General features: G+C 54.1%; 1 protein-coding gene across 9 annotated transcripts in view; it reads left to right on the top strand.

Annotated features, from left to right (window-relative positions):
• LOC115113959 (kin of IRRE-like protein 3) overlaps positions 1–26,684 on the top strand; it is an 83,707-nt gene that overhangs the window by 49,289 nt on the left and 7,734 nt on the right. For all 9 annotated transcript variants that reach the window (XM_065008235.1, XM_065008216.1, XM_065008223.1 and 6 more), the window contains exons 5-6: positions 24,507–24,657; positions 26,226–26,331. In XM_065008235.1, coding sequence (XP_064864307.1) covers positions 24,507–24,657; positions 26,226–26,331 — 257 coding nt within the window. The remainder of the gene's footprint in view (positions 1–24,506; positions 24,658–26,225; positions 26,332–26,684) is intronic.

Below are 26,684 nucleotides of genomic sequence, written 5' to 3'. Positions count from 1 at the left end.
CTATGCCAGGGTACAGCAGAGCTCATCTAAGCAGGCTATGGCAGGGTACAGCAGAGCCCAGCTTAGCAGGCTATGGCAGGGTACATCAGAGCCCAGCTTAGCAGGCTATGGCAGGGTACAGCAGAGACCATCTAAGCAGGCTATGGCATGGTACAGCAGAGACCAACTAAGCAGGCTATGGCATGGTACAGCAGAGACCTTCTAAGCAGGCTATGGCAGTGTACAGCAGAGACCATCTAAGCAGGCTATGGCAGGGTACATCAGAGCCCAGCTTAGCAGGCTATGGCAGGGTACAGCAGAGACCATCTAAGCAGGCTATGGCAGGGTACAGCAGAGCCCAGCTAAGTAGGCTATGGCAGGGAACAGCAGAGCCCATCCAAGCAGGCTATGGCAGGGTACAGCAGAGACCATCTAAGCAGGCTATGGCAGGGTACATCAGAGCCCAGCTTAGCAGGCTATGGCAGGGTACAGCAGAGACCATCTAAGCAGGCTATGGCAGGGTACAGCAGAGACCATCTAAGCAGGCTATGGCAGGGTACAGCAGAGACCATCTAAGCAGGCTATGGCAGGGTACAGCAGAGCCCATCCAAGCAGGCTATGGCAGGGTACAGCAGAGACCATCTAAGCAGGCTATGGCAGGGTACATCAGAACCCAGCTTAGCAGGCTATGGCAGGGTACAACAGAGACCATCTAAGCAGGCTATGGCAGGGTACAACAGACCCCAGCTTAGCAGGCTATGGCAGGGTACAACAGAGACCATCTAAGCAGGCTATGGCAGGGTACAACAGACCCCAGCGTAGCAGGTTATGGCAGGGTACAGCAGAGACCATCTAAGCAGGCTATGGCAGGGTACAACAGACCCCAGCTTAGCAGGCTATGGCAGGGTACAGCAGAGCTCATCTAAGCAGGCTATGTCAGGGTACAGCAGAGCTCATCTAAGCAGGCTATGGCAGGGTACAGCAGAGCTCATCTAAGCAGGCTATGGCAGGGTACAGCAGAGACCATCTAAGCAGGCTATGGCAGGGTACAGCAGAGACCATCTAAGCAGGCTATGGCAGGGTACAGCAGAGCTCATGTAAGCAGGCCATGGCAGGGTACAGCAGAGCTCATCTAAGCAGGCTATGGCAGGGTACAGCAGAGCTCATCTAAGCAGTCTATGGCAGGGTACAGCAGAGCCCAACTAAGCAGGCTATGGCAGGGTACAGCAGAGCTCATCTAAGCAGGCTATGGCAGGGTACAGCAGAGCCCAGCTAAGTAGGCTATGGCAGGGAACAGCAGAGCCCATCCAAGCAGGCTATGGCAGGGTACAGCAGAGACCATCTAAGCAGGCTATGGCAGGGTACATCAGAGCCCAGCTTAGCAGGCTATGGCAGGGTACAGCAGAGACCATCTAAGCAGGCTATGGCAGGGTACAGCAGAGCCCAGCTAAGTAGGCTATGGCAGGGTACAGCAGAGACCATCTAAGCAGGCTATGGCAGGGTACAGCAGAGACCATCTAAGCAGGCTATGGCAGGGTACAACAGAGACCATCTAAGCAGGCTATGGCAGGGTACAACAGACCCCAGCGTAGCAGGTTATGGCAGGGTACAGCAGAGACCATCTAAACAGGCTATGGCAGGGTACAACAGACCCCAGCTTAGCAGGCTATGGCAGGGTAGAGCAGAGCTCATCTAAGCAGGCCATGGCAGGGTACAGCAGAGCTCATCTAAGCAGGCTATGGCAGGGTACAGCAGAGACCATCTAAGCAGGCTATGGCAGGGTACAGCAGAGCCCATCTAAGCAGGCTATGGCAGGGTACAGCAGAGACGGTCTTAGCAGGCTATGGCACGGTACAGCAGAGCTCATCTGAGCAGGCTATGGCAGGGTACAGCAGAGACGGTCTAAGCAGGCTATGGCAGGGTACAGCAGAGCTCATCTAAGCAGGCTATGGCAGGGTACAGCAGAGACGGTCTTAGCAGGCTATGGCAGGGTACAGCAGAGATGGTCTAAGCAGGCTATGTCAGGGTACAGCAGAGCTCATCTAAGCAGGCTATGTCAGGGTACAGCAGAGCTCATCTAAGCAGGCTATGGCAGGGTACAGCAGAGCTCATCTAAGCAGGCTATGGCAGGGTACAGCAGAGCCCAACTAAGCAGGCTACGGCAGGGTACAGCAGAGCTCATCTAAGCAGGCTATGCCAGGGTACAGCAGAGCTCATCTAAGCAGGCTATGGCAGGGTACAGCAGAGACCATCTAAGCAGGCTATGGCAGGGTACAACAGACCCCAGCTTAGCAGGCTATGGCAGGGTACAGCAGAGCTCATCTAAGCAGGCTATGTCAGGGTACAGCAGAGCTCATCTAAGCAGGCCATGGCAGGGTACAGCAGAGCCCACCTAAGCAGGCCATGGCAGGGCACAGCAGAGCCCATCTAAGCAGGCCATGGCAGGGTACAGCAGAGCTCATCTAAGCAGGCTATGGCAGGGTACAGCAGAGCTCATCTAAGCAGGCTATGGCAGGGTACAGCAGAGACCATCTAAGCAGGCTATGGCAGGGTACAGCAGAGACCATCTAAGCAGGCTATGGCAGGGTACAGCAGAGCTCATGTAAGCAGGCCATGGCAGGGTACAGCAGAGCTCATCTAAGCAGGCTATGGCAGGGTACAGCAGAGCTCATCTAAGCAGTCTATGGCAGGGTACAGCAGAGCCCAACTAAGCAGGCTATGGCAGGGTACAGCAGAGCTCATCTAAGCAGGCTATGGCAGGGTACAGCAGAGCCCAGCTAAGTAGGCTATGGCAGGGAACAGCAGAGCCCATCCAAGCAGGCTATGGCAGGGTACAGCAGAGACCATCTAAGCAGGCTATGGCAGGGTACATCAGAGCCCAGCTTAGCAGGCTATGGCAGGGTACAGCAGAGACCATCTAAGCAGGCTATGGCAGGGTACAGCAGAGCCCAGCTAAGTAGGCTATGGCAGGGTACAGCAGAGACCATCTAAGCAGGCTATGGCAGGGTACAGCAGAGACCATCTAAGCAGGCTATGGCAGGGTACAGCAGAGACCATCTAAGCAGGCTATGGCAGGGTACAACAGAGACCATCTAAGCAGGCTATGGCAGGGTACAACAGACCCCAGCGTAGCAGGTTATGGCAGGGTACAGCAGAGACCATCTAAGCAGGCTATGGCAGGGTACAACAGACCCCAGCTTAGCAGGCTATGGCAGGGTAGAGCAGAGCTCATCTAAGCAGGCCATGGCAGGGTACAGCAGAGCTCATCTAAGCAGGCTATGGCAGGGTACAGCAGAGACCATCTAAGCAGGCTATGGCAGGGTACAGCAGAGCCCATCTAAGCAGGCTATGGCAGGGTACAGCAGAGACGGTCTTAGCAGGCTATGGCACGGTACAGCAGAGCTCATCTGAGCAGGCTATGGCAGGGTACAGCAGAGACGGTCTAAGCAGGCTATGGCAGGGTACAGCAGAGCTCATCTAAGCAGGCTATGGCAGGTTACAGCAGAGACGGTCTAAGCAGGCTATGTCAGGGTACAGCAGAGCTCATCTAAGCAGGCTATGTCAGGGTACAGCAGAGCTCATCTAAGCAGGCTATGGCAGGGTACAGCAGAGCTCATCTAAGCAGGCTATGGCAGGGTACAGCAGAGCCCAACTAAGCAGGCTACGGCAGGGTACAGCAGAGCTCATCTAAGCAGGCTATGCCAGGGTACAGCAGAGCTCATCTAAGCAGGCTATGGCAGGGTACAGCAGAGACCATCTAAGCAGGCTATGGCAGGGTACAACAGACCCCAGCTTAGCAGGCTATGGCAGGGTACAGCAGAGCTCATCTAAGCAGGCTATGTCAGGGTACAGCAGAGCTCATCTAAGCAGGCCATGGCAGGGTACAGCAGAGCCCACCTAAGCAGGCCATGGCAGGGCACAGCAGAGCTCATCTAAGCAGGCTATGGCAGGGTACAGCAGAGACCATCTAAGCAGGCTATGGCAGGGTACAGCAGAGACCATCTAAGCAGGCTATGGCAGGGTACAGCAGAGCTCATGTAAGCAGGCCATGGCAGGGTACAGCAGAGCTCATCTAAGCAGGCTATGGCAGGGTACAGCAGAGCCCAACTAAGCAGGCTATGGCAGGGTACAGCAGAGCTCATCTAAGCAGGCTATGGCAGGGTACAGTAGAGCCCATCCAAGCAGGCTATGGCAGGGTACAGCAGAGACCATCTAAGCAGGCTATGGCAGGGTACAGGCTCAACAGAGACCATCTAAGCAGGCTATGGCAGGGTACAGCAGACCCCATCTAAGCAGGCTATGGCAGGGTACAGCAGAGACCATCTAAGCAGGCTATGGCAGGGTACAGAGACCAGCTAAGCAGGCTATGGCAGGGTACAGCAGAGCCATCTAAGCAGGCTATGTCAGGGTACAGCAGAGCCATCTAAGCAGGCTATGGCAGGGTACAGCAGAGACCTAAGCATCTAAGCAGGCCCATCTACAGGCAGGGGCACAGCAGACCCAGGCTAGGCAGGGTACAGCAGAGCTCATCTAAGCAGGCTATGGCAGGGTACAGCAGAGACCATCTAAGCAGGCTATGGCAGGGTACAGCAGAGCTCATCTAAGCAGGCTATGGCAGGGTACAGCAGAGACCATCTAAGCAGGCTATGGCAGGGTACAGCAGAGCTCATCTAAGCAGGCTATGGCCAGCAGCTCATGGCAGGGTACAGCAGAGACCATCTAAGCAGGCTATGGCAGGGTACAGCAGAGCTCATCTAAGCAGGCTATGGCAGGGTACAGCAGAGCTCATCTAAGCAGGCTATGTCAGGGTACAGCAGAGCTCATCTAAGCAGGCCATGGCAGGGTACAGCAGAGCCCATCTAAGCAGGCCATGGCAGGGTACAGCAGAGCTCATCTAAGCAGGCTATGGCAGGGTACAGCAGAGCTCATCTAAGCAGGCTATGGCAGGGTACAGCAGAGACCATCTAAGTAGGCTATGGCAGGGTACAGCAGAGCTCATGTAAGCAGGCCATGGCAGGGTACAGCAGAGCTCATCTAAGCAGGCTATGGCAGGGTACAGCAGAGCTCATCTAAGCAGTCTATGGCAGGGTACAGCAGAGCCCAACTAAACAGGCTATGGCAGGGTACAGCAGAGCTCATCTAAGCAGGCTATGGCAGGGTACAGCAGAGCTCATCTAAGCAGGCTATGGCAGGGTACAGCAGAGCCCAGCTTAGAAGGCTATGGCATGGTACAGCAGAGACCATCTAAGCAGGCTATGGCAGGGTACATCAGAGCCCAGCTTAGCAAACTATGGCATGGTACAGCAGAGACCATCTAAGCAGGCTATGGCAGGGTCTCTAAGCAGGCTATGGCAGGGTACAACAGAGACCATCTAAGCAGGCTATAACAGCAGGGTACAGCAGAGACCATCTAAGCAGGCTATGGCAGGGTACAACAGACCCCAGCTTAGCAGGCTATGGCAGGGTACAGCAGAGCTCATCTAAGCAGGCCATGGCAGGGTACAGCAGAGCTCATCTAAGCAGGCTATGGCAGGGCACAGCAGAGACCATCTAAGCAGGCTATGGCAGGGTACAGCAGAGCCCATCTAAGCAGGCTATGGCAGGGTACAGCAGAGACGGTCTTAGCAGGCTATGGCAGGGTACAGCAGAGCTCATCTGAGCAGGCTATGGCAGGGTACAGCAGAGACGGTCTAAGCAGGCTATGGCAGGGTACAGCAGAGCTCATCTAAGCAGGCTATGGCAGGGTACAGCAGAGACGGTCTTAGCAGGCTCAGCAGAGACGGTAAGCAGGCTATGTCAGGGTACAGCAGAGCTCATCTAAGCAGGCTATGTCAGGGTACAGCAGAGCTCATCTAAGCAGGCTATGGCAGGGTACAGCAGAGCCCATCTAAGCAGGCCATGGCAGGGTACAGCAGAGCTCATCTAAGCAGGCTATGGCAGGGTACAGCAGAGCCCAACTAAGCAGGCTACGGCAGGGTACAGCAGAGCTCATCTAAGCAGGCTATGCCAGGGTACAGCAGAGCTCATCTAAGCAGGCTATGGCAGGGTACAGCAGAGACCATCTAAGCAGGCTATGGCAGGGTACAGCAGAGACCATCTAAGCAGGCTATGGCAGGGTACAGCAGAGACCATCTAAGCAGGCTATGGCAGGGTACAGCAGAGACCATCTAAGCAGGCTATGGCAGGGTACAGCAGAGACCATCTAAGCAGGCTATGGCAGGGTACATCAGAACCCAGCTAGCAGGCTATGCAGGGTACAACAGACCCCAACTTAGCAGGCTATGGCAGGGTACAACAGAGACCATCTAAGCAGGCTATGGCAGGGTACAACAGACCCAGCGTAGCAGGTTATGGCAGGGTACAGCAGAGACCATCTAAGCAGGCTATGGCAGGGTACAACAGACCCCAGCTTAGCAGGCTATGGCAGGGTACAGCAGAGCTCATCTAAGCAGGCCATGGCAGGGTACAGCAGAGCTCATCTAAGCAGGCTATGGCAGGGTACAGCAGAGACCATCTAAGCAGGCTATGGCAGGGTACAGCAGAGCCCATCTAAGCAGGCTATGGCAGGGTACAGCAGACGGTCTTAGCAGGCTATGGCAGGGTACAGCAGAGCTCATCTGAGCAGGCTATGGCAGGGTACAGCAGAGCGGTCTAGCAGGCTATGGCAGGGTACAGCAGAGCTCATCTAAGCAGGCTATGGCAGGGTACAGCAGAGACGGTCTTAGCAGGCTATGGCAGGGTACAGCAGAGACCTAAGCAGGCTATGTCAGGGTACAGCAGAGCTCATCTAAGCAGGCTATGTCAGGGTACAGCAGAGCTCATCTAAGCAGGCTATGGCAGGGTACAGCAGAGCCATCTAAGCAGGCTATGGCAGGGTACAGCAGAGCTCATCTAAGCAGGCTATGGCAGGGTACAGCAGAGCTCATCTAAGCAGGCTATGGCAGGGTACAGCAGAGACCATCTAAGCAGGCTATGGCAGGGTACAGCAGAGACCATCTAAGCAGGCTATGGCAGGGTACAGCAGAGCTCATCTAAGCAGGCCATGGCAGGTACAGCAGAGCTCATCTAAGCAGGCTATGGCAGGGTACAGCAGAGCTCATCTAAGCAGGCTATGGCAGGGTACAGCAGAGCCCAACTAAGAGGCTATGGCAGGGTACAGCAGAGCTCATCTAAGCAGGCTATGGCAGGGTACAGCAGAGCCCAGCTAAGTAGGCTATGGCATGGAACAGCAGAGCCCATCCAAGCAGGCTATGGCAGGGTACAGCAGAGACCATCTAAGCAGGCTATGGCAGGGTACATCAGAGCCCAGCTTAGCAGGCTATGGCAGGGTACAGCAGAGACGGTCTTAGCAGGCTATGGCAGGGTACAGCAGAGCTCATCTGAGCAGGCTATGGCAGGGTACAGCAGAGACGGTCTAAGCAGGCTATGGCAGGGTACAGCAGAGCTCATCTAAGCAGGCTATGGCAGGGTACAGCAGAGACGGTCTTAGCAGGCTATGGCAGGGTACAGCAGAGACGGTCTAAGCAGGCTATGTCAGGGTACAGCAGAGCTCATCTAAGCAGGCTATGGCAGGGTACAGCAGAGACCATCTAAGCAGGCTATGGCAGGGTACAGCAGAGACCAACTAAGCAGGCTATGGCAGGGTACAGCAGAGCTCATCTAAGCAGGCTATGGCAGGGTACAGCAGAGCCCAGCTAAGTAGGCTAAGCAGGAGCCCATCCAAGCAGGCTATGGCAGGGTACAGCAGAGACCATCTAAGCAGGCTATGGCAGGGTACATCAGAGCCCAGCTTAGCAGGCTATGGCAGGGTACAGCAGAGCTCATCTAAGCAGGCTATGGCAGGGTACAGCAGAGCTCATCTACAGCAGGCTATGGCAGGGTACAGGGTACAGCAGAGCTCATCTAAGCAGGCTATGGCAGGGTACAGCAGAGACGGTCTTAGCAGGCTATGGCAGGGTACAGCAGAGACGGTCTAAGCAGGCTATGTCAGGGTACAGCAGAGCTCATCTAAGCAGGCTATGTCAGGGTACAGCAGAGCTCATCTAAGCAGGCTATGGCAGGGTACAGCAGAGCCCATCTAAGCAGGCCATGGCAGGGTACAGCAGAGCTCATCTAGGCTATGGCAGGGTACAGCAGAGCTCATCTAAGCAGGCTATGGCAGGGTACAGCAGAGACCATCTAAGCAGGCTATGGCAGGGTACAGCAGAGCTCATGGGCCATGGCAGGGTACAGCAGAGCTCATCTAAGCAGGCTATGGCAGGGTACAGCAGAGACCATCTAAGCAGGCTATGGCAGGGTACAGCAGAGACCATCTAAGCAGGCTATGGCAGGGTACAGCAGAGACCATCTAAGCAGGCTATGGCAGGGTACAGCAGAGACCATCTAAGCAGGCTATGGCAGGGTACATCAGAACCCAGCTTAGCAGGCTATGGCAGGGTACAGCAACAGACCCCAGCTAGGCTATGGCAGGGTACAACAGAGACCATCTAAGCAGGCTATGGCAGGGTACAACAGAGACCATCTAGCAGGCTATGGCAGGGTACAGCAGAGACCATCTAAGCAGGCTATGGCAGGGTACAACAGACCCCAGCTTAGCAGGCTATGGCAGGGTACAGCAGAGCTCATCTAAGCAGGCCATGGCAGGGTACAGCAGAGCTCATCTAAGCAGGCTATGGCAGGGTACAGCAGAGACCATCTAAGCAGGCTATGGCAGGGTACAGCAGAGCCCATCTAAGCAGGCTATGGCAGGGTACAGCAGAGACGGTCTTAGCAGGCTATGGCAGGGTACAGCAGAGCTCATCTGAGCAGGCTATGGCAGGGTACAGCAGACCTAAGCAGGCTATGGCAGGGGTACAGCAGAGCTCATCTAAGCAGGCTATGGCAGGGTACAGCAGAGACCATCTTAGCAGGCTATGGCAGGGTACAGCAGAGACGGTCTAAGCAGGCTATGTCAGGGTACAGCAGAGCTCATCTAAGCAGGCTATGTCAGGGTACAGCAGAGCTCATCTAAGCAGGCTATGGCAGGGTACAGCAGAGCCATCTAAGCAGGCCATGGCAGGGTACAGCAGAGCTCATCTAAGCAGGCTATGGCAGGGTACAGCAGAGCTCATCTAAGCAGGCTATGGCAGGGTACAGCAGAGACCATCTAAGCAGGCTATGGCAGGGTACAGCAGAGACCATCTAAGCAGGCTATGGCAGGGTACAGCAGAGCTCATGTAAGCAGGCCATGGCAGGGTACAGCAGAGCTCATCTAAGCAGGCTATGGCAGGGTACAGCAGAGCTCATCTAAGCAGTCTATGGCAGGCTATAAGCAGGCTATGGCAGGGTACAGCAGAGCTCATCTAAGCAGGCTATGGCAGGGTACAGCAGAGCCCAGCTAAGCAGGCTATGGCAGGGAACAGCAGAGCCCATCCAAGCAGGCTATGGCAGGGTACAGCAGAGACCATCTAAGCAGGCTATGGCAGGGTACAGCAGAGCCCAGCTTAGCAGGCTATGGCAGGGTACAGCAGGCCATCTAAGCAGGCTATGGCAGGGTACAGCAGAGCCATCTAAGCAGGCGATGGCAGGGTACAGGCTCTTAGCAGGCTATGGCAGGGTACAGCAGAGCTCATCTGAGCAGGCTATGGCAGGGTACAGCAGAGACGGTCTAAGCAGGCTATGGCAGGGTACAGCAGAGCTCATCTAAGCAGGCTATGGCAGGGTACAGCAGAGACGGTCTTAGCAGGCTATGGCAGGGTACAGCAGAGACGGTCTAAGCAGGCTATGTCAGGGTACAGCAGAGCTCATCTAAGCAGGCTATGTCAGGGTACAGCAGAGCTCATCTAAGCAGGCTATGGCAGGGTACAGCAGAGCCCATCTAAGCAGGCCATGGCAGGGTACAGCAGAGCTCATCTAAGCAGGCTATGGCAGGGTACAGCAGAGCTCATCTAAGCAGTCTATGGCAGGGTACAGCAGAGACCATCTAAGCAGGCTATGGCAGGGTACAGCAGAGCTCATCTAAGCAGGCTATGGCAGGGTACAGCAGAGCCCAGCTAAGTAGGCTATGGCAGGGAACAGCAGAGCCCATCCAAGCAGGCTATGGCAGGGTACAGCAGAGACCATCTAAGCAGGCTATGGCAGGGTACATCAGAGCCCAGCTTAGCAGGCTATGGCAGGGTACAGCAGAGACCATCTAAGCAGGCTATGGCAGGGTACAGCAGAGCCCAGCTAAGTAGGCTATGGCAGGGTACAGCAGAGACCATCTAAGCAGGCTATGGCAGGGTACAGCAGAGACCATCTAAGCAGGCTATGGCAGGGTACAGCAGAGACCATCTAAGCAGGCTATGGCAGGGTACAACAGAGACCATCTAAGCAGGCTATGGCAGGGTACAACAGACCCCAGCGTAGCAGGTTATGGCAGGGTACAGCAGAGACCATCTAAGCAGGCTATGGCAGGGTACAACAGACCCCAGCTTAGCAGGCTATGGCAGGGTACAGCAGAGCTCATCTAAGCAGGCCATGGCAGGGGCACAGCAGAGCTCATCTAAGCAGGCTATGGCAGGGTACAGCAGAGACCATCTAAGCAGGCTATGGCAGGGTACAGCAGAGCCCATCTAAGCAGGCTATGGCAGGGTACAGCAGAGACGGTCTTAGCAGGCTATGGCAGGGTACAGCAGAGCTCATCTGAGCAGGCTATGGCAGGGTACAGCAGAGACGGTCTAAGCAGGCTATGGCAGGGTGCAGAGCTCATCTAAGCAGGCTATGGCAGGGTACAGCAGAGACGGTCTTAGCAGGCTATGGCAGGGTACAGCAGAGACGGTCTAAGCAGGCTATGTCAGGGTACAGCAGAGCTCATCTAAGCAGGCTATGTCAGGGTACAGCAGAGCTCATCTAAGCAGAGCTCATCTAAGCTATGGCAGGGTACAGCAGAGCTCATCTAAGCAGGCTATGGCAGGGTACAGCAGAGCTCATCTAAGCAGGCTATGGCAGGGTACAGCAGAGCTCATCTAAGCAGGCTATGGCAGGGTACAGCAGAGCTCATCTAAGCAGGCTATGGCAGGGTACAGCAGAGACCATCTTAGCAGGCTATGGCAGGGTACAGCAGAGCTATCTAAGCAGGCTATGGCATGGTACAGCAGAGCCAACTAAGCAGAGCCCAGCTAAGGGCTATGGCAGGGAACAGCAGAGCCCATCCAAGCAGGCTATGGCAGGGTACAGCAGAGACCATCTAAGCAGGCTATGGCAGGGTACATCAGAGCCCAGCTTAGCAGGCTATGGCAGGGTACAGCAGAGACCATCTAAGCAGGCTATGGCAGGGTACAGCAGAGACAGCAGCAGAGCCCCAGCTAAGCAGGCTATGGCAGGGTACAGCAGAGCCCATCCAAGCAGGCTATGGCAGGGTACAGCAGAGACCATCTAAGAGGCTATGGCAGGGTACATCAGAACCCAGCTTAGCAGGCTATGGCAGGGTACAGCAGAGACCATCTAAGCAGGCTATGGCAGGGTACAACAGACCCCAGAGCAGGCTATGGCAGGGTACAACAGAGACCATATGGCAGGGTACAACAGACCCCAGCGTAGCAGGTTATGGCAGGGTACAGCAGAGACCATCTAAGCAGGCTATGGCAGGGTGACCCCAGCAGGGCTATGGCAGGGTACAGAGAGCTCATCTAAGCAGGCTATGGCAGGGTACAGCAGAGCTCATCTAAGCAGGCTATGGCAGGGTACAGCAGAGCTCATCTAAGCAGGCTATGGCAGGGTACAGCAGAGACCATCTAAGCAGGCTATGGCAGGGTACAGCAGAGCCATCTAAGCAGGCTATGGCAGGGTACAGCAGAGCTCATGTAAGCAGGCTATGGCAGGGTACAGCAGAGCTCATCTAAGCAGGCTATGGCAGGAGTACAGCAGAGCTCATCTAAGCAGGCTATGGCAGGGTAGGGTCTACAGGCTATGGCAGGGTAGAGAGCCCAGCTAAGCAGGCTATGGCAGGGTACAGCAGAGCTCATCTAAGCAGGCTATGGCAGGGTACAGCAGAGCCCATCTAAGCAGGCTATGGCAGGGTACAGCAGAGACCATCTAAGCAGGCTATGGCAGGGTACAGCAGAGCCCATCTAAGCAGGCTATGGCAGGGTACAGCAGAGACCATCTAAGCAGGCTATGGCAGGGTACAGCAGAGACCATCTAAGCAGGCTATGGTGGTACAACAGAGACCATCTAAGCAGGCTATGGCAGGGTACAGACCCCAGCGTAGCAGGCTATGGCAGGGTACAGCAGAGACCATCTAAACAGGCTATGGCAGGGTACAACAGACCCCAGCTTAGCAGGCTATGGCAGGGTAGAGCAGAGCTCATCTAAGCAGGCTATGGCAGGGTACAGCAGAGCTCATCTAAGCAGGCTATGGCAGGGTACAGCAGAGACCATCTAAGCAGGCTATGGCAGGGTACAGCAGAGCCCATCTAAGCAGGCTATGGCAGGGTAAGCAGGCCTTATATGGCAGGGTACAGCAGAGCTCATCTGAGCAGGCTATGGCAGGGTACAGCAGAGACGGTCTAAGCAGGCTATGGCAGGGTACAGCAGAGCTCATCTAAGCAGGCTATGGCAGGGTACAGCAGAGACCATCTAAGCAGAGATGGTCTAAGCAGGGTCAGGGTACAGCAGAGCTCATCTAAGCAGGCTATGTCAGGGTACAGCAGAGCCCATCTAAGCAGGCTATGGCAGGGTACAGCAGAGCTCATCTAAGCAGGCTATGGCAGGGTACAGCAGAGCCCAACTAAGCAGGCTATGGCAGGGTACAGCAGAGCTCATCTAAGCAGGCTATGCCAGGGTACAGCAGAGCTCATCTAAGCAGGCTATGGCAGGGTACAGCAGAGACCATCTAAGCAGGCTATGGCAGGGTACAACAGACCCCAGCTAGCAGGCTATGGTACAGCAGAGACCATCTAAGCAGGCTATGGCAGGGTACAGCAGAGCTCAGAGGCCCAGCAGCAGGCTATGGCATGGTAGGGCAGCAGAGCTCATCTAAGCAGGCCATGGCAGGGTACAGCAGAGCTCATCTAAGGGCTATGGCAGGGTACAGCAGAGCTCATCTAAGCAGGCTATGGCAGGGTACAGCAGAGACCATCTAAGCAGGCTATGGCAGGGTACAGCAGAGACCATCTAAGCAGGCTATGGCAGGGTACAGCAGAGCTCATGTAAGCAGGCCATGGCAGGGTACAGCAGAGCTCATCTAAGCAGGCTATGGCAGGGTACAGCAGAGCTCATCTAAGCAGTCTATGGCAGGGTACAGCAGAGCCCAACTAAGCAGGCTATGGCAGGGTACAGCAGAGCTCATCTAAGCAGGCTATGGCAGGGTACAGCAGAGCCCAGCTAAGTAGGCTATGGCAGGGAACAGCAGAGCCCATCCAAGCAGGCTATGGCAGGGTACAGCAGAGACCATCTAAGCAGGCTATGGCAGGGTACAGCAGAGCCCAGCTTAGCAGGCTATGGCAGGGTACAGCAGAGACCATCTAAGCAGGCTATGGCAGGGTACAGCAGAGCCCAGCTAAGTAGGCTATGGCAGGGTACAGCAGAGACCATCTAAGCAGGCTATGGCAGGGTACAGCAGAGACCATCTAAGCAGGCTATGGCAGGGTACAGCAGAGACCATCTAAGCAGGCTATGGCAGGGTACAACAGAGACCATCTAAGCAGGCTATGGCAGGGTACAACAGACCCCAGGCTATTATGGCAGGGTACAGCAGAGACCATCTAAGCAGGCTATGGCAGGGTACAACAGAGCCCAGCTAAGCAGGCTATGGCAGGGTACAGAGCATCTAAGCAGGCTATGGCAGGGTACAGCAGAGCTCATCTAAGCAGGCTATGGCAGGGTACAGCAGAGACCATCTAAGCAGGCTATGGCAGGGTACAGCAGAGCCCATCTAAGCAGGCTATGGCAGGGTACAGCAGAGACCATCTAAGCAGGCTATGGCAGGGTACAGCAGAGACCATCTAGCAGGCTATGGCAGGGTACAGCAGAGCTCATCTAAGCAGGCTATGGCAGGGTACAGCAGAGACTAAGCAGGCCATGGCTAGCAGGCTATGGCAGGGTACAGCAGAGCTCATCTAAGCAGGCTATGGCAGGGTACAGCAGAGCCCATCTAAGCTAGGCTATGGCAGGGGGGACAGCAGAGCCCATCCAAGCAGGCTATGGCAGGGTACAGCAGAGACCATCTAAGGCTAGGCAGGGTACATCAGAGCCCAGCTTAGCAGGCTATGGCAGGGTACAGCAGAGACGGTCTTAGCAGGCTATGGCAGGGTACAGCAGAGCTCATCTGAGCAGGCTATGGCAGGGTACAGCAGAGACGGTCTAAGCAGGCTATGGCAGGGTACAGCAGAGCTCATCTAAGCAGGCTATGGCAGGGTACAGCAGAGACGGTCTTAGCAGGCTATGGCAGGGTACAGCAGAGCTCATCTAAGCAGGCTATGTCAGGGTACAGCAGAGCTCATCTAAGCAGGCTATGGCAGGGTACAGCAGAGCTATCTAAGCAGGCTATGGCAGGGTACAGCAGAGCTCATCTAAGCAGGCTATGGCAGGGTACAGCAGAGCTCATCTAAGCAGGCTATGGCAGGGTACAGCAGAGCTCATCTAAGCAGGCTATGGCGATGAGCCCATCCAAGCAGGCTATGGCAGCAGCAGAGACCATCTAAGCAGGCTATGGCAGGGTACATCAGAGCCCAGCTAAGCAGGCTAGGCTATGGCAGGGTACAGCAGAGCTCATCTGAGCAGGCTATGGCAGGGTACAGGCTAAGCAGGCTGGCAGGGTACAGCAGAGCTCATCTAAGCAGGCTATGGCAGGGTACAGCAGAGACCATCTAAGCAGGCTATGGCAGGGTACAGCAGAGACGGTCTAAGCAGCAGAGGGTACAGCAGAGCTCATCTAAGCAGGCTATGTCAGGGTACAGCAGAGACCATCTAAGCAGGCTATGGCAGGGCTCATCTAAGCAGGCTACAGGGTACAGCAGAGCTCATCTAAGCAGGCTATGGCAGGGTACAGCAGAGACCATCTAAGCAGGCTATGGCAGGGTACAGCAGAGCTCATGTAGAGCCCAGCTAATCTAAGCAGGCTATGGCAGGGTACAGCAGAGACCATCTAAGCAGGCTATGGCAGGGTACAGCAGAGACCATCTAAGCAGGCTATGGCAGGGTACAGCAGAGACCATCTAAGCAGGCTATGGCAGGAGACCATCTAAGCAGGCAGAGGGTACATCAGAACCCAGCTTAGCAGGCTATGGCAGGCTATGGCAGGGTACAACAGAGACCATCTAAGCAGGCTATGGCAGGGTACCAGACCCCAGCGTAGCAGGTTATGGCAGGGTACAGCAGAGACCATCTAAGCAGGCTATGGCAGGGTACAACAGACCCCAGCTTAGCAGGCTATGGCAGGGTACAGCAGAGCTCATCTAAGCAGGCCATGGCAGGGTACAGCAGAGCTCATCTAAGCAGGCTATGGCAGGGTACAGCAGAGACCATCTAAGCAGGCTATGGCAGGGTACAGCAGAGCCCATCTAAGCAGGCTATGGCAGGGTACAGCAGAGACGGTCTTAGCAGGCTATGGCAGGGTACAGCAGAGCTCATCTGAGCAGGCTATGGCAGGGTACAGCAGAGACGGTCTAAGCAGGCTATGGCAGGGTACAGCAGAGCTCATCTAAGCAGGCTATGGCAGGGTACAGCAGAGACGGTCTTAGCAGGCTATGGCAGGGTACAGCAGAGACGGTCTAAGCAGGCTATGTCAGGGTACAGCAGAGCTCATCTAAGCAGGCTATGTCAGGGTACAGCAGAGCTCATCTAAGCAGGCTATGGCAGGGTACAGCAGAGCCATCATCTGGCAAGCAGAGCAGGCTATGGCAGGGTACAGCAGAGCTCATCTAAGCAGGCTATGGCAGGGTACAGCAGAGACCATCTAAGCAGGCTATGGCAGGGTACAGCAGAGACCATCTAAGCAGGCTATGGCAGGGTACAGCAGAGCTCATCTAAGCAGGCTATGGCAGGGTACAGCAGAGCTCATCTAAGCAGGCTATGGCAGGGTACAGCAGAGCTCATCTAAGCAGTCTATGGCAGGGTACAGCAGAGCCCAACTAAGCAGGCTATGGCAGGGTACAGCAGAGCTCATCTAAGCAGGCTATGGCAGGGTACAGCAGAGCCCAGCTAAGTAACAGCAGGCCCATCCAAGCAGGCTATGGCAGGGTACAGCAGAGACCATCTAAGCAGGCTATGGCAGGGTACAGCAGAGCCCATCTAAGCAGGCTATGGCAGGGTACAGCAGAGACGGTCTAAGCAGGCTATGGCAGGGTACAGCAGAGCTCATCTGAGCAGGCTATGGCAGGGTACAGCAGAGACGGTCTAAGCAGGCTATGGCAGGGTACAGCAGAGCTCATCTAAGCAGGCTATGGCAGGGTACAGCAGAGCTTAGCATCTAAAGCAGGCTATGTCAGGGTACAGCAGAGCTCATCTATATGTCAGGGTACAGCAGAGCTCATCTAAGCAGGCTATGGCAGGGTACAGCAGAGCCCATCTAAGCAGGCCATGGCAGGGTACAGCAGAGCTCATCTAAGCAGGCTATGGCAGGGTACAGCAGAGCTCCTAAGCTAAGGGTACAGGCTCTATGGCAGGGTACAGCAGAGCTCATCTAAGCAGGCTATGGCAGGGTACAGCAGAGCCCAGCTAAGTAGGCTATGGCAGGGAACAGCAGAGCCCATCCAAGCAGGCTATGGCAGGGTACAGCAGAGACCATCTAAGCAGGCTATGGCAGGGTACATCAGAGCCCAGCTTAGCAGGCTATGGCAGGGTACAGCAGAGACCATCTAAGCAGGCTATGGCAGGGTACAGCAGAGCCCAGCTAAGTAGGCTATGGCAGGGTACAGCAGAGACCATCTAAGCAGGCTATGGCAGGGTACAGCAGAGACCATCTAAGCAGGCTATGGCAGGGTACAGCAGAGACCATCTAAGCAGGCTATGGCAGGGTACAACAGAGACCATCTAAGCAGGCTATGGCAGGGTACAACAGACCCCAGCGTAGCAGGTTATGGCAGGGTACAGCAGAGACCATCTAAGCAGGCTATGGCAGGGTACAACAGACCCCAGCTTAGCAGGCTATGGCAGGGCAAGCAGAGCTCATCTAAGCAGGCCATGGCAGGGTACAGCAGAGCTCATCTAAGCAGGCTATGGCAGGGTACAGCAGAGACCATCTAAGCAGGCTATGGCAGGGTACAGCAGAGCCCATCTAAGCAGGCTATGGCAGGGTACAGCAGAGACGGTCTTAGCAGGCTATGGCACGGTACAGCAGAGCTCATCTGAGCAGGCTATGGCAGGGTACAGCAGAGACGGTCTAAGCAGGCTATGGCAGGGTACAGCAGAGCTCATCTAAGCAGGCTATGGCAGGGTACAGCAGAGCCCATCTAAGCAGGCTATGGCAGGGTACAGCAGAGACGGTCTAAGCAGGCTATGTCAGGGTACAGCAGAGCTCATCTAAGCAGGCTATGTCAGGGTACAGCAGAGCTCATCTAAGCAGGCTATGGCAGGGTACAGCAGAGACTCATCTAAGCAGGCTATGGCAGGGTACAGCAGAGCCCAACTCAGGCTAAGGGTACAGCAGCTATGGGCAGGGGTACAGCAGAGCTCATCTAAGCAGGCTATGGCAGGGTACAGCAGAGCTCATCTAAGCAGGCTATGGCAGGGTACATCAGAGCTCATCTTAGCAGGCTATGGCAGGGTACAGCAGAGACCATCTAAGCAGGCTATGGCAGGGTACAGCAGAGACCATCTAAGCAGGCTATGGCAGGGTACAGCAGAGCCCAGCTAAGCAGGCTATGCCAGGGTACAGCAGAGCCCATCTAAGCAGGCTATGGCAGGGTACAGCAGAGACCATCTAAGCAGGCTATGGCAGGGTACAGCAGAGACCATCTAAGCAGGCTATGGCAGGGCTCATCTAAGCAGGCTATGGCAGGGTACAGCAGAGCTCATCTAAGCAGGCTATGGCAGGGTACAGCAGAGACCATCTAAGCAGGCTATGGCAGGGTACAGCAGAGCCCAGCTAAGCAGGCTATGGCAGGGTACAGCAGAGCCATCTAAGCAGGCTATGGCAGGGTACAGCAGAGCTCATCTAAGCAGGCTATGGCAGGGTACAGCAGAGCCATCTAAGCAGGCTATGGCAGGGTAGCAGGCAGAGACCAGAGCTCATCTAAGCAGGCTATGTCAGGGTACAGCAGAGCTCATCTAAGCAGGCTATGGCAGGGTACAGCAGAGCTCATCTAAGCAGGCTATGGCAGGGTACAGCAGAGACCATCTAAGCAGGCTATGGCAGGGTATCTAGCAGGCTATGGCAGGGTACAGCAGAGCTCATCTAAGCAGGCTATGGCAGGGTACAGCAGAGCTCATCTAAGCAGGCTATGGCAGGGTACAGCAGAGCTCATCTAAGCAGGCTATGGCAGGGTACAGCAGAGCCCACTAAGCAGGCTATGGCAGGGTACAGCAGAGCTCATCTAAGCAGGCTATGGCAGGGTACAGCAGAGCCCAGCTAAGCAGGCTATGGCAGGGAACAGCAGGCCCATGGCTAGGGTACAGCAGAGACCATCTAAGCAGGCTAGGCTATGGCAGCAGGCTATGGCAGGGTACAGCAGAGACCATCTAAGCAGGCTATGGCAGGGTACAGCAGAGACCATCTAAGCAGGCTATGGCAGGGTACAGCAGAGACCATCTAAGCAGGCTATGGCAGGGTACAGCAGAGACCATCTAAGCAGGCTATGGCAGGGTACAACAGAGACCATCTAAGCAGGCTATGGCAGGGTACAACAGACCCCAGCGTAGCAGGTTATGGCAGGGTACAGCAGAGACCATCTAAGCAGGCTATGGCAGGGTACAACAGACCCCAGCTTAGCAGGCTATGGCAGGGTAGAGCAGAGCTCATCTAAGCAGGCCATGGCAGGGTACAGCAGAGCTCATCTAAGCAGGCTATGGCAGGGTACAGCAGAGACCATCTAAGCAGGCTATGGCAGGGTACAGCAGAGCCCATCTAAGCAGGCTATGGCAGGGTACAGCAGAGACGGTCTTAGCAGGCTATGGCAAGGTACAGCAGAGCTCATCTGAGCAGGCTATGGCAGGGTACAGCAGAGACGGTCTAAGCAGGCTATGGCAGGGTACAGCAGAGCTCATCTAAGCAGGCTATGGCAGGGTACAGCAGAGACGGTCTTAGCAGGCTATGGCAGGGTACAGCAGAGACGGTCTAAGCAGGCTATGTCAGGGTACAGCAGAGCTCATCTAAGCAGGCTATGTCAGGGTACAGCAGAGCTCATCTAAGCAGGCTATGGCAGGGTACAGCAGAGCTCATCTAAGCAGGCTATGGCAGGGTACAGCAGAGCCCAACTAAGCAGCGGCAGGGTAGCAGAGCTCATCTAAGCAGGCTATGCCAGGGTACAGCAGAGCTCATCTAAGCAGGCTATGGCAGGGTACAGCAGAGACCATCTAAGCAGGCTATGGCAGGGTACAACAGACCCCAGCTTAGCAGGCTATGGCAGGGTACAGCAGAGCTCATCTAAGCAGGCTATGGCAGGGTACAGCAGAGCGGTCATTAGCAGGCTATGGCAGGGTACAGCAGAGCATCTAAGCAGGCTATGGCAGGGCACAGCAGAGCCCATCTAGAGGCCATGGCAGGGTACAGCAGAGCTCATCTAAGCAGGCTATGGCAGGGCACAGCAGAGCTCATCTAAGCAGGCTATGGCAGGGTACAGCAGAGACCAACTAAGCAGGCTATGGCAGGGTACAGCAGAGACCATCTAAGCAGGCTATGGCAGGGTACAGCAGAGCTCATGTAAGCAGGCCATGGCAGGGTACAGCAGAGCTCATCTAAGCAGGCTATGGCAGGGTACAGCAGAGCTCATCTAAGCAGTCTATGGCAGGGTACAGCAGAGCCCAACTAAGCAGGCTATGGCAGGGTACAGCAGAGCTCATCTAAGCAGGCTATGGCAGGGTACAGCAGAGCCCAGCTAAGTAGGCTATGGCAGGGAACAGCAGAGCCCATCCAAGCAGGCTATGGCAGGGTACAGCAGAGACCATCTAAGCAGGCTATGGCAGGGTACATCAGAGCCCAGCTTAGCAGGCTATGGCAGGGTACAGCAGAGACCATCTAAGCAGGCTATGGCAGGGTACAGCAGAGCCCAGCTAAGTAGGCTATGGCAGGGTACAGCAGAGACCATCTAAGCAGGCTATGGCAGGGTACAGCAGAGACCATCTAAGCAGGCTATGGCAGGGTACAGCAGAGACCATCTAAGCAGGCTATGGCAGGGTACAACAGAGACCATCTAAGCAGGCTATGGCAGGGTACAACAGACCCCAGCGTAGCAGGTTATGGCAGGGTACAGCAGAGACCATCTAAGCAGGCTATGGCAGGGTACAACAGACCCCAGCTTAGCAGGCTATGGCAGGGTACAGCAGAGCTCATCTAAGCAGGCCATGGCAGGGTACAGCAGAGCTCATCTAAGCAGGCTATGGCAGGGTACAGCAGAGACCATCTAAGCAGGCTATGGCAGGGTACAGCAGAGCCCATCTAAGCAGGCTATGGCAGGGTACAGCAGAGACCTTAGCAGGCTATGGCAGGGTACAGCAGAGCTCATCTGGCAGGCTATGGCAGGGTACAGCAGAGACGGTCAAGCAGGCTATGGCAGGGTACAGCAGAGCATCTAAGGGCTATGGCAGGGTACAGCAGAGACGGTCTAAGCAGGCTATGTCAGGGTACAGCAGAGCTCATCTAAGCAGGCTATGTCAGGGTACAGCAGAGCTCATCTAAGCAGGCTATGGCAGGGTACAGCAGAGCTCATCTAAGCAGGCTATGGCAGGGCACAGCAGAGCCCAACTAAGCAGGCTATGGCAGGGCTCATCAGGCTAGAGACAGCAGAGCTCTCTAGCAGGCTATGGCAGGGTGTCAGACCATCTAAGCAGGCAGAGGGTACCATCTAAGCAGGCTATGGCAGGGTACAGCAGAGCTCATCTAAGCAGGCTATGTCAGGGTACAGCAGAGCTCATCTAAGCAGGCTATGGCAGGGTACAGCAGAGCCCATCTAAGCAGGCTATGGCAGGGCACAGCAGAGCTCATCTAAGCAGGCTATGGCAGGGTACAGCAGAGACCATCTAAGCAGGCTATGGCAGGGTACAGCAGAGACCATCTAAGCAGGCTATGGCAGGGTACAGCAGAGCTCATGTAAGCAGGCCATGGCAGGGCACAGCAGAGCTCATCTAAGCAGGCTATGCAGGGTACAGCAGAGCTCATCTAAGCAGTCTATGGCAGGGTACAGCAGAGCCCAACTAAGCAGGCTATGGCAGGGTACAGCAGAGCCCATCTAAGCAGGCTATGGCAGGGTACAGCAGAGACCATCTAAGCAGGCTATGGCATGGTACAGCAGAGACCATCTAAGAGACCAACTACCCCAGCAGGCTATGGCATGGTACAGCAGAGACCATCTAAGCAATGGCAGGGTACAACAGACCCCAGCGTAGCAGGTTATGGCAGGTACAGCAGAGACCATCTAAGCAGGCTATGGCAGGGTACAACAGACCCCAGCTTAGCAGGCTATGGCAGGGTACAGCAGAGCTCATCTAAGCAGGCTATGTCAGGGTACAGCAGAGCTCATCTAAGCAGGCCATGGCAGGGTACAGCAGAGCCCACCTAAGCAGGCCATGGCAGGGTACAGCAGAGCCCATCTAAGCAGGCCATGGCAGGGTACAGCAGAGCTCATCTAAGCAGGCTATGGGTAGCAGGGTACAGCAGAGCTCATCTAAGCAGGCTATGGCAGGGTACAGCAGAGACCATCTAAGTAGGCTATGGCAGGGTACAGCAGAGCTCATGTAAGCAGGCCATGGCAGGGTAAGCAGACCCCAGGCTATGGCAGGGTATGGTCTAGGGTACAGCAGAGCCCACCATCTAAGCAGGCTCATCTAAGCAGGCTAGGGGGTACAGCAGAGCTCATCTAAGCAGGCTATGGCAGGGTATGGAGCCCAGGGTATGGCATGGTACAGCAGAGACCATCTAAGCAGGCTATGGCAGGGTACATCAGAGCCCAGAGCCCCAGCAGAGACCATCTAAGCAGGCTATGGCAGGGTACAGCAGAGCTCATCTAAGCAGGCTATGTCAGGGTACAGCAGAGCTCATCTAAGCAGGCCATGGCAGGGTACAGCAGAGCCCACCTAAGCAGGCCATGGCAGGGTACAGCAGAGCCCATCTAAGCAGGCCATGGCAGGGTACAGCAGAGCTCATCTAAGCAGGCTATGGCAGGGTACAGCAGAGCTCATCTAAGCAGGCTATGGCAGGGTACAGCAGAGACCATCTAAGTAGGCTATGGCAGGGTACAGCAGAGCTCATGTAAGCAGGCCATGGCAGGGTACAGCAGAGCTCATCTAAGCAGGCTATGGCAGGGTACAGCAGAGCTCATCTAAGCAGTCTATGGCAGGGTACAGCAGAGCCCAACTAAACAGGCTATGGCAGGGTACAGCAGAGCTCATCTAAGCAGGCTATGGCAGGGTACAGCAGAGCTCATCTAAGCAGGCTATGGCCCAGGGCTATGGCATGGTACAGCAGAGACCATCTAAGCAGGCTATGGCAGGGTACATCAGAGCCCAGCTTAGCAAACTATGGCATGGTACAGCAGAGACCATCTAAGCAGGCTATGGCAGGGTACAGCAGAGCCCAGCTAAGTAGGCTATGGCAGGGAACAGCAGAGCCCATCCAAGCAGGCTATGGCAGGGTACAACAGAGACCATCTAAGCAGGCTATAACAGACCCCAGCTTAGCAGGTTATGGCAGGGTACAGCAGAGACCATCTAAGCAGGCTATGGCAGGGTACAACAGACCTAGCTTAGCAAGCTATGGCAGGGTACAACAGACCCCAGCTTAGCAGGCTATGGCAGGGTATAGCAGCTACTCAAAATGCAGCAACTTTATCTCAGGGCAGAATACAGAAGCAGACTCTTCCTTTTCTCTGTTTTCTCTCTATTTTCTTCATTTTCTTCTCAATTACTCTCTCTTTCTCTCTCGGGACTTATTCTTTCTGTTCCTACCTCCCTCTCTGCAGTCCCCCTCCCCTTTTTCACTCATACCTGAACCCCCCTCCTCTCTCCCCTACTCCCCCTCCCCTCACACTCTAATGCACTGACACTACAACATAACTGGAGCATGCCAAAGCTCAGACAGGCATGAGCGTTTGATACAGTAGAATTTCTGCTGAGGAGAAATCACCCACAACAATGCCAAAACACAATGGGGGGACGCGCCAGAGCGTGAACCAGCCGCAGTCGGGAAAGACTCACATTTGTCATACCCTCTGACCACGCTAAACTACGCTAAATGACACATTTAAGGAGACTAGAGGCCGCAGTGGAGAAAATGAGGGGGGCAGGAGGGGAGAGAAAGAGATAGGGAGAGAGAAAGTGGGAGTAAAAGAAAGAAGGGTGGGAGATACTGAGATACAGTTCACTGAAAGAAAGAAAACGGGTGCTTTTAGAGAGAGGGAGGGCTAGAGTAGGGGAGGGGGAGGTAGAGAGGGGGAGAGGTGGCTTGGGGCAGAGTGAGGGGTGGTGACAGGGAGTGATGCGACTCGATCTAGCGTAAAAATGCTTTTTGTGTGTCTGGCTGAGGAAGTGAACGGCCTGGTCCATTGATTCAGCTGTCTGTTTGTCCGTCCGTCCAGGGAATGGGATCTGCTCTGCCCTTGCCCTTTTCCAGAGCTGCCTGTGAGACAACCCTCCCCCGGACCCCCCTCCTCACGGCTACAGCCCAGAAATATAGACACAGCCACCCCTGCCATTACTGCACACTGTCTGACAGCCCTGTGTGTGTGTGTGTGTGTGTGTGTGTGTGTGTGTGTGTGTGTGTGTGTGTGTGTGTGTGTGTGTGGTGTGTGTTGTGTGTGTGTGTGTGTGTGTGTGTGTGTGTGTGTGTGTGTGTGTGTGTGTGTGTGTGTGTGTGTGTGTGTGTGTGTGTGTGTGTGTGTGTGTGTGCATGCGTTTCTTTGTGTGTGCGTCAAAAGCGACGGGCGATATCTCCAGAATCTACCCCTTTCCTCACTTAGACGTATTGATTCCTGCGAGCAATAAATAGATCTCAAAGATGATGACAAACAAGGAGCGCTGACTGGGAGCACTCTCAGAAATGTGGGAACAGCACATATCCCCAGGCGCATCATAAAATATATGATTTAACCGCCATGCCAATGGACTGGATGGCAATTTGAATGCCTCACACGTCAGAAAGATAGGTCCCGCAGTGTCACAAACACCTAGAGGGGGAAGACTCAGCAGGGCCTTACTATGAGCCTATACCTATTCTATACCTTACTTCCCTACTTAAACCATTTTGTCTCTTTAGGGACCAACATATATCAATTCATGGATCTAGCCCAAGAGGTGAAATAAGGACTCATAACTCCCTCTGCATGTTTAACAGCTGTCTCTTGTCTGTCTTGGCCATTGAGATGTACAGTAAACATCGTAGATGTCTTGTCTCCATGTCTCTGGTCTGTCTCTCCTAGACGCGGATGGAGGATGGGAAGAGGGAGCTGGCTGTCAGTATGCTTCCTGTGGTGCCGGAGGACAAGGACTCTGGCCGTACCTACACCTGTCGTGTCCTCAACCCCGCCGCCCCCGCCGGACTCCAGACCTCCGTCACCATCAACGTCCAGCGTGAGTGTCCTCAGTGGCGCTTAGTGTCCCCTACAGTCACTCCATAGTGTCCTCTTCCCAGTGATGGGAACACACCTAAGGTACAACACTCCCTAGTGTCCTCGTCCCAGTGATGGGGACACACTCGGGTACGAAACTCCGTAGTGTCCTCGTCCCAGTGATGGGGACACACTCGGGTACGAAACTCCGTAGTGTCCTCGTCCCAGTGATGGGGACACACTCGGGTACGAAACTCCGTAGTGTCCTCGTCCCAGTGATGGGGACACACTCGGGTATGAAACTCTGTAGTGTCCTTGTCCCAGTGATGGGAACACACCTTGGGTACAACACTGTAGTGCCCTCGTCCCAGTGATGGGGACACACCCAAGGTACAACACTCTGTCAGAGGATGGAGAACACCGAGTCAAATACATTCAACTACCAACTATTCGACTTGAATACTACTTAGTATGTACTGATGTATTGTCCATGGACACTAGTATGCTAGTGTGGATATTGGGACATAGTCCTATTGGTAAACTGTATACAAATATACTGCCAATAACGACAAGGTAGTAGCCTATACACATATATCATCTATAATATATTTATTTATATACTTTAGGCATTAGTTGAGGGCTTTGGTTGAATAAATACATTTCACCCAGCACCACTTTAGAGTTAATGGAAGAGTGGTTAGTTCTGCCTTCCTGCACATGCACTCGCTCACCCTTCAATGATTCATACACCAACCTCTCTGTGACAAACACACACCCCTTCAAATGTATTTATTTTTAATTTATTTCACCTTTATTTAACCAGGTAAGCAAGTTGAGAACAAGTTCTCATTTACAATTGCGACCTGGCCAAGATAAAGCAAAGCAGTTCGACACATACAACGACACAGAGTTACACATGGAGTAAAACAAAAATACAGTCAATAATACAGTAGAAAAATAAGTCTAAATACATTGTGAGCAAGTGAGGTGAGATAAGGGAAGTAAAGGCAAAAAAAGGCCATGGTGGCGAGGTAAATACAATATAGCAAGTAAAACACTGGAATGGTAGATTTGCAGTGGAATAATGTGCAAAGTAGAGATAGAAATAATGGGGTGCAAAGGAGCAAAATAAATAAATTAAATACAGTAGGGGGAGAGGTAGTTGTTTGGGCTAAATTATAGATGGGCTATGTACAGGTGCAGGAATCTGTGAGCTGCTCTGACAGCTGGTGCTTAAAGCTAGTGAGGGAGATTAGTGTTTCCAGTTTGAGAGATTTTTCTAGTTCGTTCCAGTCATTGGCAGCAAAGAACTGGAAGGAGAGGCGGCCAAAGAAAGAATTGGTTTTGGGGGTGACCAGAGAGATATACGTACCTGCTGGAGCGTGTGCTACAGGTGGTCCTAGCTATGGGTCCTAGCTCAGTGACACATACCTCCAGTGTTCACAGAGCTTCCTTTAGTACTGCTGTCCTGTTTCTTCTCCCTTGACTGACACAAATTCAGCCTATACTGTAGAATCCTCCATAGTGATAGATATGACACATACTAAGTTCACCTCTCAGTAATGTTGTGTGTTCCCCTCCGTCCTGCAGACCCCCCATCGGTGACCCTGTCCGTCCAGCCCCAGACTGTCATGGAGGGAGCCAAGGTTCTGTTCATCTGCTCTGCCTCTGCCAACCCTGAGATCACAGGATACAGGTAAAAAAAACAGCACCTCAACCTACACTTTGTTGGGTTCATTTCTTTCATGAAGTCAGTGTGTACTGCATTATTATGGAACTATTAGCCTTTTAGTTGGTCCAGTTTGGACTTTATCATTATTAACGCACATGTAACTCAAAATGACCTAGTGACCCAAAGTGACCTGCTAACCCAATATGTTCTGGTAAACCAAAGTGATCTTATAACCCAATGTGATGTGGTAAATTGACCTTCTAACCCTATGTGATGTGGTAAATTGACCTTCTAACCCTATGGGATGTGGTAAATTGACCTTCTAACCCTATGGGATGTGGTACATTGACCTTCTAACCCTATGTGATGTGGTAAAT

The sequence above is a fragment of the Oncorhynchus nerka genome, linkage group LG3 (assembly GCF_034236695.1).
Source record: "Oncorhynchus nerka isolate Pitt River linkage group LG3, Oner_Uvic_2.0, whole genome shotgun sequence".
Taxonomy (NCBI): domain Eukaryota; kingdom Metazoa; phylum Chordata; class Actinopteri; order Salmoniformes; family Salmonidae; genus Oncorhynchus; species Oncorhynchus nerka.
Note: the sequence above shows the minus strand (reverse complement) of the source record. Positions and strands in the feature narration are given on the sequence as shown.